The sequence below is a fragment of the Danio rerio genome, chromosome 10 (assembly GCF_052040795.2).
Source record: "Danio rerio strain M-AB ecotype USA chromosome 10, GRCz13ab, whole genome shotgun sequence".
In the NCBI taxonomy this organism is placed as follows: domain Eukaryota; kingdom Metazoa; phylum Chordata; class Actinopteri; order Cypriniformes; family Danionidae; genus Danio; species Danio rerio.
In genome coordinates, this window is record NC_141030.1 from 30,390,379 (window position 1) to 30,403,859 (window position 13,481).

General features: G+C 35.7%; 1 protein-coding gene across 3 annotated transcripts; it reads left to right on the plus strand.

Moving 5' to 3' along the window:
- The first annotated feature begins 552 nt into the window (after window positions 1-552).
- On the plus strand, window positions 553-13,154 carry tmtops3b (teleost multiple tissue opsin 3b). 3 transcript variants are annotated; one of them, XR_015500216.2, is made up of 6 exons: window positions 553-1,088; window positions 2,109-2,437; window positions 3,671-3,901; window positions 3,970-4,159; window positions 7,055-7,195; window positions 12,749-13,154. XR_015500216.2 is itself a non-coding variant. In XM_087268776.2 (5 exons), exons 1-5 carry the CDS (start codon window positions 641-643, stop codon window positions 7,057-7,059), a joined length of 1,203 nt encoding a protein of 400 aa, XP_087124902.1. In that variant the 5' UTR covers window positions 553-640; the 3' UTR covers window positions 7,060-8,485.
- Window positions 13,155-13,481: the final 327 nt, after the last annotated feature.

Consider the following 13,481-nt stretch of genomic DNA (forward strand, 5'->3'; position numbering starts at 1 on the left):
GAAATTTACATCAGTGTTTGAGAAATTTCCACCATTTAATCTTAGTAGCAAGGCACTGAAAGATGCAAATAAGTTTAACCCACTGGTTCAATCGCTACACCGAAAAAAAATATTTATGCAAAATCTTTGCAAACAATTGACATGGGTTTAATTTAGACAAATAAAATTTAGTAATGTTCAACTTAATTTGTTTAAATTCAGCCCAAACAAATTTTTCACTACCAGTCACTTAAAAAAAAAAAAAAGATTAAATTCAAGGAACCATCTTTAAATATTTTTTAGCGTAGGGCACTTAATGGAATAAGAGGAACTTCACTGCTGGCTTACAAAAATAAAATGGCTAGCAGTGATTAACTTGTTTACTTCAGAATCTACAATGGCATCAGGGAAGATACTTCTAAAAAGCAATGGGCTTTTTATGTGTGAGCCATATGAAAACGTTTATAACATAGGTGGAAATTCAGCAATGAACAGCTTGTTTTGGAATTCTTACTAAAACATGACAACATATTTTACTTGAAAATATAAATGGCAAAATGGCTTGCCATACGGGATGTTAAAGGAGTTATGGTGATGATAGAGATGCCTGATAGATTGAACACGGGGAGGGTTTCCAAAGGGGGGTCCGGTGGGGGCGATAATGAGGGGCTCTAGATATATATGGCATTTCAATAACCAGACTGTGCAACTAACTTCTCTTTCCTCAGCTTCTCTATACAGGTGTGCTGCTTCCAGTAGTATGGTCACTGTCCCCTTCCTCCGGGACTCCTCGGTGAACGGCAGCCTGTTGGACTCTCTCTCTCCCGCCGATCAGACCGGATTCAGCCGCGCGGGATACACTGTGGTCGCGGTGATTTTGGGAATAATCTTTGTTTTCGGTTTCCTTTGTAACTTTGTCGTTCTTTTGGTGTTCGCTCGTTTTCATGTACTGAGGACCCCGATTAACTTGATACTGTTGAATATCATTGTGAGCGATATGCTGGTTTGTCTGTTCGGTACACCTTTAAGTTTCGCCGCGTCTGTTCACGGCCGGTGGCTGACGGGAGTTCACGGATGCAGGTGGTATGGTTTTGCCAACGCGTTGTTCGGTAAGCCTGGGACGAAATATATATATATATTAAAGTTATTACAGAAACTTATATTATATTTAACTGCACATTATGACATGAACCAAACTTAACAAAAACAGTTCAGATCTGTGAGACGGATATTGCTTCAGCTGAGTTCGATTTTGAAGGGCTAGTTCCTACAAAAATGAACATTTCTAAAAAAAAATTACTCACCCTAAAGTCATTTCCTCAGTCCAACATTAAAGAAAATGTTTAGTAGTCTGTAAAAATGCAAAATTCAATGGCTACTGGCAATTTGAGAGTCAAAAAATCTTGTTAATGTTGTTACTTTATATAAATTCCTATTGGTTTTATTCATAAGGCCTCAGCGTATTGTCAGGAGCCACCCATATCAATTTTGTGTTTCCTAAAAAAAAAAAAAAATTGTGTTTCCTATATAGCCTGTGTTATTTTGACTCTCGTAGTGCAAGTAGCTGCTGACTTGTACAGAATCACCACGGGCCGCTTTTTTAGCTAAACATCTTCTGTGCTGTACTACTGAATAGAAAAAAATATTTCTTGTTCAAAGTATTTAAACATCAATATATTATTGTTTTTTATGAAGTTTGAACTTACTAATATGGTTTAATGATAATGATAATACATTTTACTAATATGATACTAGTTTGCATTATCAAGCAACACAACAATCAGGATCTAATAACTGTAAGTGATGAAACCTGAAGTTACATGTATTCAAGCTAAATATGGCTTACTTTAGTGTGAACTTTATGTGTTTGTTTAAACTATTAGTTGATATGGCTAGTTAACACTGTACAGTGATTAAGCACATTTTTAGAAAAAAAGACTTACTTTCAGAATTGATCAGACTTGAAAATACATAATTCAAGTCCATGCAAACAAGCAATGTTGGAAGTAAGTATAATACAAATACCATTACATTTCTCAGTGAATATTCTACACCAGTCAAACAGGTTAAGTTGTTTACATAAATTAATTAGCCAAAGCTAAATTTGTGTGTTTTTCCAACATCAACAGGTATCGTTTCACTGGTATCTCTTGCTGTGCTGTCATACGAGCGTTATAGTACCATCCTCTGCTCCTCAAAAGCAGATGCATCTGACTATAGGAAGGCCTGGCTCTTCATCACAGGCTGCTGGCTGTACTCTCTGCTATGGACTGTACCACCGCTCTTAGGCTGGAGCAGCTATGGTCCTGAGGGTCCCGGCACCACCTGTTCAGTCCAGTGGAACAAGCGCTCTCCGGAAACCCGGTCTTACGTCATCTGCCTCTTTGTCTTCTGTCTTCTGCTGCCTCTCCTTCTGATGGTCTACTGCTATGGCAAGATCCTCATTGCCATTCATGGGGTGAGTGAAGAGTGAAAGAGGGAAAAAAATTGAAAGGGAAAGAGAGTGGGAGTGGAAGCAGTGATTTTGATAAAGAGCTCTCTCAGAGTAAGACCCATCGATCTCTCTCTAGCCAAACGTTTGTTCGCCATAAAGGAAGCATTTTTCATGGTGCTGTCCAGAAGTCTTTCTCATCGTCATTGCTAAAGGGTTAGTTCACCCAAAAGGGAAATTCTTTTAAATCATTAATTCAGCCTCTTGTCATTTCAAAACCATAAGACTAATATATAAAACACTAAATAATGATCATAAAGAAATCCTAAAATAAATCCTTATAATTCAAGAGGTTTAATTAAATCTAGTAAAACGTTTTTTATTATTCTTTTATATAAAAATAGAGGGCAATGGGCATTATATATTTTAATCACAGAACAATCTTTTTATGATTTATTTTTTTATGGCACTTTTATGACGTTTTCATTCATATATAAATGTTGAAAACAGAAAATAAAATTATTGGTGCAAAAATCAAAATGTACATTGTTGGAGCCATACATTATATAATGGCATTTGGCCACTAGGTGACAGTACGGTACTATATAACTGTGGCTTTACTGCCAGTTTTGCCAGATTGGGCGGTTTTGAATTTGATTATAAAAAATTACATAGGCGGGTAGAGAAAATTTGGGCAGTTTAGCAATGGCGCGCCCACCAGTCCCAGATCAGCCCCTATGCATGTCCAAGTACTTGCCAACCAAAACAGCCAGTGGACTACTACAGGACCTAACGCACTTGAGCTTATAAAATTCCTATACAAAGTAACTCCGCTATCTACTGGCCTGGCATCCAAACCGTTTTTCAAAAATACAGTACAAAGGGTAACATTTTCATGTTTACTTCATTATTTGTGTAAGCATTCACTACAGTGATAGGTGTTCATGTTTGGGTGCACTAACGGTTTAATTTTTATTTATATCCACAACTGGATCAAAGATTTAAATGTTTTGGTATGCAACTGTGCTAATATTTCTTGGTCTTTACAAAACCAACGACAACCAAAAACTGTTTGTATATAAATATAATTATGATAATGTTAATAAAACCCATACAGGCTTTAAATTCTCTCACCATCTATTATGTTTATAAACAAAGCCAACATTTTGCTGCATAAATAGCATGTGGTGTTTCAAACTCGGCCTTTTGTTGTTACTCTTTGAAAAAGCAAACCTCAAAGCGTGTCTCCTCATCCCACAGGTTGCTAAGATCAATCAGACAGCTGCACAGCGGAGGGAAACACACGTGCTGGTGATGGTGGTTTCCATGGTGTCCTGTTACCTGCTCTGCTGGATGCCGTACGGGGTCATGGCATTGCTTGGCACGTTCAGCGCTGGCATTACCAGCCCCACAGCCAGCGTCGTGTCATCCTTACTTGCAAAGAGTAGCACCGTTCTGAACCCCATCATCTATGTATTGTTCAATAATCAGGTATGCGCTTGCATTAGTGTATTTGTATGGTATTTTTATAGCCATGTCAATTTGGCGTTTGCTGCCAGTTTTACAGGTGCTTTATAGCATTAGTAAGAAGCGGAGCAGAACCTCCAGTTCATCTCACCCTTCACACAGAAGAAGGTGCTGCTCAACAACACTGCATTCCTATGGGATTATATGCTGCTACCTCTCCACCTGAGAGCCCAAGCCTGATGGACACCCCCCAAATGACCCAGAATTCTTCGCTGCAAAGAGGTAACAAGACTTTGGTGCTTGTGGTGCACTGTACTCCATAAAAGCCCTGCATATGGAAGTTCAATCCATGATAAACCATATGAAGATACAGAAAGTGCCATACACTTGTTTTTAGGGTGGATATTGTAACCCTAATTATTTTGTCTTACAGTTTTCTGCTTTATATGTGCAGTGGATGTATTATTATTTGTATTACTATTTAAATTTGTTGCAGATTTTGCATGTAGTGATTGCCACCAGGTGTCAGTGTTTGTTCAAGTTAAAACAATGTGACCTGAGCTTGGCAGCATGCTATGGTCATGCCTGTAGTGTTTACATCAATTTAATAGCATAATTGTCTTAGGATGCTTCAGTCAAACTACATTTTAGTCTTTCGAAAATATCTGATGAGAATTGGTCAGCTGAACAGCTGTAGCATATTATACATGGCTTGCAGTGACATGGCTGTTTAAAGTAGCCAATGGCTTCAAAATTGATTTAGAAACACTTTTTGCAGTCTCATATGTTAAGAAACAAATGTTGAAATCAATCAATATAATTACGGATATTGTGGAAATGTTAATTTTTTAGTGAATAGTCTTGTTAAAAATAATAACTGGAGGCTGGTTTTAAAACACATGCAAACAATGCTAATTATCATGATTTGTTTATCTGCTCTTGACTACTGGTGTTCAAAACACCCTTTTCAAGCTAATACGATTTGTTTTTAAATATAATTTTGGCAGCCTGAAAGGATCTATGAATCTTTTGAAAACAGGTTTGAGGCTTTTGAAAATGATTTCATTATTGTCTCTTTGTAAACAATAAAACCCTGATTTTGTGAGGATGTTGATGTCATGTACAATTACTTGACAACCAAAAAACAATTGTGGATTACAGGACTGTATGTTCGTAGGCACTTTCATTTGTAGCCAATCTACTGTCTGTCATAATACTGCTTTTAATTATCATAATATTTGCAGATACCTGTTACTGGCAATGGTGGAAAGAGTATTGAAAAATCACACTTCAGAAACAGTACCATTACTTGCCTAAAAATGTAGTTCAAGTAGAGTAAAAGTATCTGTTGTAAATATTACTAAAAGGATGAGCAAAAAGTAGACCTTTTAAAAGTACACAAGAGTAGAGAGTATTACGCTGGAAAAAGCTGATGATTTACATGTAATTTGTTGGATGTGTGTAAACGTACTGTAACATTCTGTAGAGCATTTAGATATTGCCCAGCAGGCACATAACATCATAAGACGTTAATATTAGGTTAGATTTAGGTTGTGATGTCAGGTGAACAAAATTCAACGTGTAGCCAGCATCTAAGGACAACGTTATTTTGATGTCTGATAACGACGTCAAATAACGTTGATATTTGGTTGATTTTAGGATGTGTTAGAAAGTGACCAAAATTCAATATCAAACCAATGTCATTTTGACGTCAAATACTGACATTTGTTTGTCAGGTATGGCAACAAAAAATCCAACGTCTGATAGACGTCAAAGTGGTGAGGTCTACACAACATCAAACTGTAACATCATTAGACGTTGATAATTGGTTGACTGGTTGGACGTTGGATATTGATGTAAGCCTGGGGTTGAGTTCTGATGTCAAACAGTTTTTCATTTCCAAACAAAATGCCCCCACGACATTGTCCCCACGACATTGGAGCATAACATCAATCTAACATCATGTTGACGTCTTGTGCCTGCAGGGTGTTTAAGGCCATTTTGGTCATAAATCAGTAAACATCCGTCATCTTCTCATCAGTGACATGCATCAAAACAGTCTCTGGGTCAATGCTTGTGAAGATTTTGGACATCTTCTTGGATACTTTAAACATTTGCTTCAATTGTAAATCGCCCATATCTTGAGGTAGTTCATTATGATGCGATTTACTTTGTGTGTGTGATTTAATTGAAAAGGAATTACAAGACTGATTTTTTTAATGCCCATAGACAAGAAAAAATAAAGTAGTGACTGCAAGTTGAAGGAAAGTAATGGAGTAAAAGTACCGATGCAGAACTAAAACTGTACTCAAGGGAAAGTAAAAGTACAAATTTTTCAGAAGAGGAATTTTACAGCCTCGTTACCTTGGAAAAGGTTACAAAAGGATTTCTAAAGACTTGGGGCTTCATCAGTCCTAACTGAAGCAGATTGATTATAAATAGAAAGAAAGAAATTCAGCACCAGTGGTACTTTGGCTGTCCTTCAAAAGGTCAGTATAAGGACATGTCAAAGAATCCTTTAACAAATAACAAAGTACACTGGATCGAGGTGAAAAAATGCATGGATCTGCAGGCATAGTAATCAAAATCACATCGTTCCAATTGTAAGAAAGTTTGTGATCTGAAACTTGAAAGAAAGTGGGTCATGCGACTTGTCTATTCCTAAACAAAGGAATAAATCGCTATCAGAGGGAGTCCAAACAAAAGGAAATTCCATATATTAGAACGGTCAGGTCAGAGTGCTGACCTCAATCTCATTGAAATGCTGTGTGGCATGATTTCTATTCAAGGCCGTTTGAGGCATTCCAAAAATATGCAAGATATCCCAAAATATTTGTGAAACAGCTTGTGCAGTGGAATGGACCAAAATACCTCCAAAAGCAGGTCTGATCAGCCGCTATAGGATGAAGTTTGAAGTTTGAAAAGTTACTTAATGTGATTAACTACATTTGGCTTTGCAAAATATTATCAACTGACCAAGATCAATGACTAATAACTTTAAAGGAAGCTATCAGGTCACGTGCTAAGAGCCTGATGTTAATAATTTCAAACTTTTCATAGTTTTTAACCGTTCATTAGATAGATGGTGCAGATTCTATGATTAGCCTTGGCTGATTAAGTTCACAGGAAATATGCGAGGAAGGCTTTCATTAATAGTGCTCCTTGTTCTCATCACAGAATGACTGGCTCTGAAATTGGCTTGTACCTGACAGAGATAGAGCTGCATATCACACTCTCTAATGAGCCAGCAAACCAGTCGATGAGCTTCAGCTCTCAGAATGGCAACATTGATCTGAAAAACCCATCCGAGATAGCAAGGTTTGATATGCTACATGTTTAAGATTGATTCAGAATGTAATGAAATTAATCACATTTGTAGTGAGGTAAATGAATAAGGTAAGTTATGCATTAAATTATTGGGGCAGATGAGTACATTAATATTATTTTTAGTAAGATGTAGTTTGTACTAGTTGTGAGAACTGTTCTTTCCTGCCATGCAGTATTTTAGCAATAACTAAGCGCTGCATCCGATTTGATATTACTCCGCTGTTGCGTTTTACACAGTGAATGTCAGGGCAGAGAACTAAACTCACTGGAAATGTACACGTACTGCTGCATTTGTTTATGTGTGAATGTACAGAGATGTGGTTATTTACGAAGAATGCACATGTCAGAAAATACATTTTCAACAAGCTTCTGGACATCATTAGCAGCCCCTTATCGCTCAAGTACCCTGCTGAGAGCATTACCCTTACCTCAGACAGTTCATTTGGAATCTACCACATACACAGACTCTCATACATTAATCAGAAGCTATAGCATGTTTTTTTTTTTTTGTTTTTTTTTTACAGCACTTGAGATCTAAAATAGCTACTGAGTATTTAAAAAAACAAACTTTTTTGTTTGTGAGAACCTCATATGATACTAAAATATTTAATCTTTCTGAGTGGTTTATTTTGATTCATAATTGATTTAACTTTACTTTATTATGATTGAACTATAACCCTTCAGTTTAGAAAGACCTGACAAACAGTGATGCATTGTTTAATACAATTCATGTTGTAGATCATTTTGAATGGAATATATTTTCTCTTTAATTGCTCAATATAGCACAACGTATTAAAACTGATGTGATACGTTAGGTCCAAAGTTATCTAAAAAGATAAAACCTAAAATGTGCAATTTAGATTATTTTATGAACTACATTTTTTTGTGATGTAATGTATGGCAAGACGGAATCTGCGGACATTTTTTGCTATTTGTGTGAAGAATTCTGTAAAAAACAATCTGCTGATTTATGTGGAATGATTTTGGAAGTTTCATAACAAAAAACTTAATATATGAAATAAAAAATAATACCTTTTTAACTTTAATATAATGTTTACAATGCACATCTAATTAGATCCACTTATTTGGTAAACAAAGCAAGTCTCTCTTGTAATATATCTACTAAAAGACAGAACATTTTTTACAAGACAGAACAAACTTTACAAAGTGTATTATAAATAAATCATATAAACATTTTCATATTAGTCAATAATATCACTGAAATTAGTTTTCAAACTGAATAAATATACATTTACACACATTTACACAAGTAAATAAATAGACTCAATAATGGGCTAAAAATCTGGAAGTCTGCAGATTTCTGGGGAATTCTGCAAGCTCAGATTCCGTGTGGGCCTAATAATGAACAATCCACCAAACACTGCATACAATTTCAAGGGTCAAGTAAATAATTTACCCTTGAAATAAAGGTTTGACCTGAATAGTATGTTTGGGAATTTTTGTATTTCATGTATTACTTAAATAATTAAAATTAATATTACATATATATTACATGGGGGGTGACACAGCACTGTCACCTCAAATTAAGAAGGTCACTGGTTCCAGTCCCGGCTGGGCCAGTTGTCATTTCTGTGTGAAGTGTGCATGTTTTCTCCATGTTGAGAACAGTTTCCCCCACAGTCTAAAGACATGCGCTATAGGTGAACTGAATAAGCTAAATTTTCCGTAGCGTATGTGTGTGAATGAGTGTGTATGGGTGTTTCTCTGTACTGGATTACAGGTGGAAGGGCATCTGCTATGTGAAACATATGCTGGATAATTTGGCGGTTCATTCCGCTGTGGCGACCCCTGATGAATAAGGGACTAAGCCAAAGGAAAGTGATTGAATGAATGAATATATTACATAAAAAGTTATACTTTACTGTACATATCAGAATAAATATGACATTTTCTTTTTGTCATGATTATCAGAATTTATAATTAGTGAATGCCACTAAATAAGAAAAATCCACAGTATATCATAATACAACATGACATAATCAATACAAATATAATTAAAATCTGAGTATTCATGTCATATGATCTAATTGGAATATCCTAATTTTGGAATCTGAATATATAATGCTGCACTGAAAATATACAGTTGAAGGCAAACTTATTAGTCCTCCTGTGAATTGTTTGTTGATCTAATTAACCTATTTAAGCCAATAAAAACCTGAATACCATATTTTGCAGAGTAACTAGTATGCAAAGTAACTATAGTATATTAAAGTAAATAAATATAGTATGGACAAAATAAATTAATTGTTAAAATATATTATATTTAATATTATTATATTATAATATTATTATATTATATAATTGGTAACACTTTACAATAAGGTTCATTAGATAATACATTTACTAACATGAACTAATCATGAACAACACATGTACAGCATTTATTAATCATAATTGAACATTTACTAATGCATTATTAACATCCAAGTCCATGCTTGTTAACATTAGTTAATGCACCAGTAGTTAACAAACTAACAATGAACTACTGTATTTTCATTAACTAATGTTAGCTAACATGAACAAATAGAGTAGTAAATTTATAGTTTATTGTTTGTTCATGTTAGTAAATGCATTAATTAACATTGACTAATGAACCTTATTGTAAAGTGTGACCATATAATTATAGATTTTAGTTAAAAAAAAATATGTTTAAAAATCTTCCCCATGTTAAACATCATATTATGTATAAATCTTTAAAGTGTCTTTGTGTTTTTGTAAGGGATGGGATAGACAATTATGTCTGTTTTAGTATCATCACACTGCAGTCAGTGCATTTGCCATAATTAAATCCACAATGTGAGTTATCTGTGCGTTATATGAAATCATGTCCTCTGTATTCATCTCTGGAGTTCATTATCCGGTCACAAATCTCATGACCCTCATTGTCATTAATTATAGAGAGAAAGCCAAAGGTTCACATGCATGATTACTGATAGACATTAATTTGGCCTGTCATGTCAGATAATCTATGGCAGTATATTTCAATCTCGGCAGTAAACACCGCTTCAGCAGAAAGGTGATGCATGGAGCCCTTGTAATTACATACCACAATCCTGCGGTTTAATAAATAGTAGGTTCCTGTCTATATTTCTTTAAAAAGAGTCGCCAATTGCTTTCTCCCCTCCTTTGTATTCAGTTCACTGCTTTCCGCTTGGTCTCACGTTCAGTCTGTTCTCGTTTTGTTAGAATGGCATCATCAAACCGAATGGCATCATCAAGCTGTCATTTTTGCTCTAGAGATCCGTCTTATCCTTGAACTCTGACTGTTTACTGATCGATCAGGTGAAATGAGTGCCAAAGCCGAGCACATACACACATCAGCGCTCAAACCAGGAGCCGAGCACAGAGTCTGAGAAATCTATAAATCACTCACAGTCTTATGGATGTGCCCTTGGTTATCCAGTTTGTCTGGGAATATATTTGTGGAAGCTATGAGGTTTTTATACTAACCTATGCAGTAAAAAGTGTTGTGTATGTGAATTATGTGTGCTTGTGTGTGGGTGGCATTAATCAGCAGGTTCTGTAGATCTGAATTCCACTATTTTAAAACAATGGCCAATCATAAGCTTTATGACACTGATTTATATTTATATAATGTCATTTGTTTCATTTGTTAAACTTTGCTGTAAAAAAATTTAACCTAACCTGACCAGCACACAAACAAAATTGTTTGTGTATTTCAGCATTTAAAGGGGTGGTACACTAGGATATCATATTTTAAACTTTAGTTGATGTGTAATGTAGCTGTGTGAACATAAACAACATCTCTGAATGTAATGCACTTAAAGGTCAATGCAAAGGGAGACATTAGCTTGTACAGAGGCAGCTTAGCAAAACCTACAGCAAATGAAGTTTGGGGACTACAAAAAAATACATCCAGGCTAGTGAGATTATAAGGGCTTTGGGTTGCGTGCATTCACCTCGCACACACCTTGCGCAGTACTGGGGCGTGGCCACAGGCACTGTAATGCTGTAATGTAGCAGAGAAAGCTAAAATGCTGTCCAAATGCTGCTATTTCCATAGAGCTTGTTTCTGTATTTGGGCTTCCAAATAAAAAAGAGACCAGAAAAAGAGACGTGTTCACAGTTTCATGTTAATTATATTCCAGAGAATTATAATAAAAAGGGTCCCACTTTATATTAAGTGTCCTTAACTACTATGTACTTAAATCCAAAAAAATAATAATACAATGTACTATTAAACTGTGTTTATAATGTATTTGAGAAAACTTGTGGTGCTTTTGAGTTGGGATAGAGGTTGGGTTAGGGACATGTTTGGTGGCATGGGTAGGTTTAAGGGTGGGTTAAGGTGTAAGGGATGGTCAACAGTGTATTTACAAATGTAATTACAAAAGTTAATTAAAGATGTAATTACATACATGTATTTAATTAAGCATAAGTACACAAATAACAAGTTTGTAGTTTGTTTGTAACAAACTATTAATTTCTGTGTAAGTACATTAGTTCATTAGTACATTATGTTCATTAGTACATTAGTTAAGGCCACTTAATATAAAGTGGGGCCTAAAAACGATATAGCACTAGCATTTGACAAAGGACAACTTCCAGAATGCTTCCAGTTCAGTGCTGGATTTGGCTTAAAAACTCACCAGTTTGTGAGCCACAACCTGTAAGTATTTTATTTGTTAAAATTGATCTATTACAGGCACAGTTTCTAGCATTAATGGTATGTTGTAGTGATGATGTAAACAACGAAAAATGCTGTTTGGCACCGCTAACAATTTAGCTACAAATTCATATTTATCTGTCAAACCGCTGTAAACACCCACAAGTGCTGCAGTGTCTCTATGCAGCCACTTTCCAAACAACATACTCGCAATAGATATGAGAACGTTTTATATAACTTAAACATGCTTATAAACTGAATATATATGAATAACAGTAGCTGTTTATAATTAATGTTAGATATATGAACAAGTAACATGATTTTCCACAACGGAAGCATGTGCACACATTGCTTTGTATTTTATAAACACAACCAAGATTTAACCCTCTTCCGCACACATTATGATAAATCTATATAAATAATTTGACACTTTTTCTTTTTTTAATTGTCTCAACTTGAAGTGCTGTAAAAAATTTAGAAAAAAAAATATTTTTTAAGGTAATTTATGAAATGTTGCCATGTATCAACAACGTCCAACTGTGAATCTAACTTTCAAACTAGCTTGTTCAATATAGTCTGCTGTAAATACACTGAGTATATCTGATTAAACCCTATTTCAAGAGTTCACACTTAGCTAAAGATTGATTATAAAGCTTGTTTGGCATGCTGTCCTGGGAGAGAGCCCTGAGCTCATAAGATCCTCAAGCCCGGGGCTCCCTCCTGCTTGCTAGGCGAGAGGAGAATTTGAGCTCAGGTAGATCTCAAGAACTTCCCTGCTGTAGTAACTAATGGACAGATAGTGATTGCTCTTAAGAGATAACTACTTATTAGGTGCATGTCTATGGTGCTGATTTGGATTAGTCAATTAACTTAAGTTGCATGTTTTTGGACGGTAGGAGGAAACCGGGGAACCCGGGGGAAATCTACGTGAGCATGGGGAGAACACCAAAACATCGGCTGGCTTGGTAAGGAGTAGAACCGGTGACGTTCTTGCTGTAAGGCAACAGTGGTAACCACTGTGCCACCGTGCCACCCATCAAGGAAAGGAGGAGGAGTAGAGGTGGAAGGGGGGATTCTTCAAAATAAAGTTGGCTGTTATATGGAACAAAGGGTATTTATAGTGGCTTAGGAATCGTCTGATTGGTGAATCATAAATTGGATAATGCGGGACCGGCTGCAAGCAATCATAAACACGTGATCTTCACGAAATTAGTTTATAAATAAACTTTACATATATTAAACCCGAGTTGTCAGACTGTTTACAAATCAAGTTTTTGTTGCTCACTCACTCACATGGTGAATTGGGGAATTGGGTAAACTTAATTGACCGTAGTGTATTAATGTGTATGTACCTGTATGTGTGAATGAGAGAGTGTACGGGTGTTTCCCGGTGCTGGGTTGCAGCTAGACAGCCATCCACCGCATAAAACATATGCCAGTAATTGGCGGTTCATTCCAGTGTTGCGACCCCTGATAAATCAGTGACTAAGCCATAGGTTAATAAATTGCCTATATTATTAATTCCATATTTAGTATTGACAAGCAAGATGTTGCTGATTGAAATGTGATTTGTTTGCAGAGCAGACTTTAAAATTCATGCTGTTTCATTGTAGTGTTTGGATTTTAAAT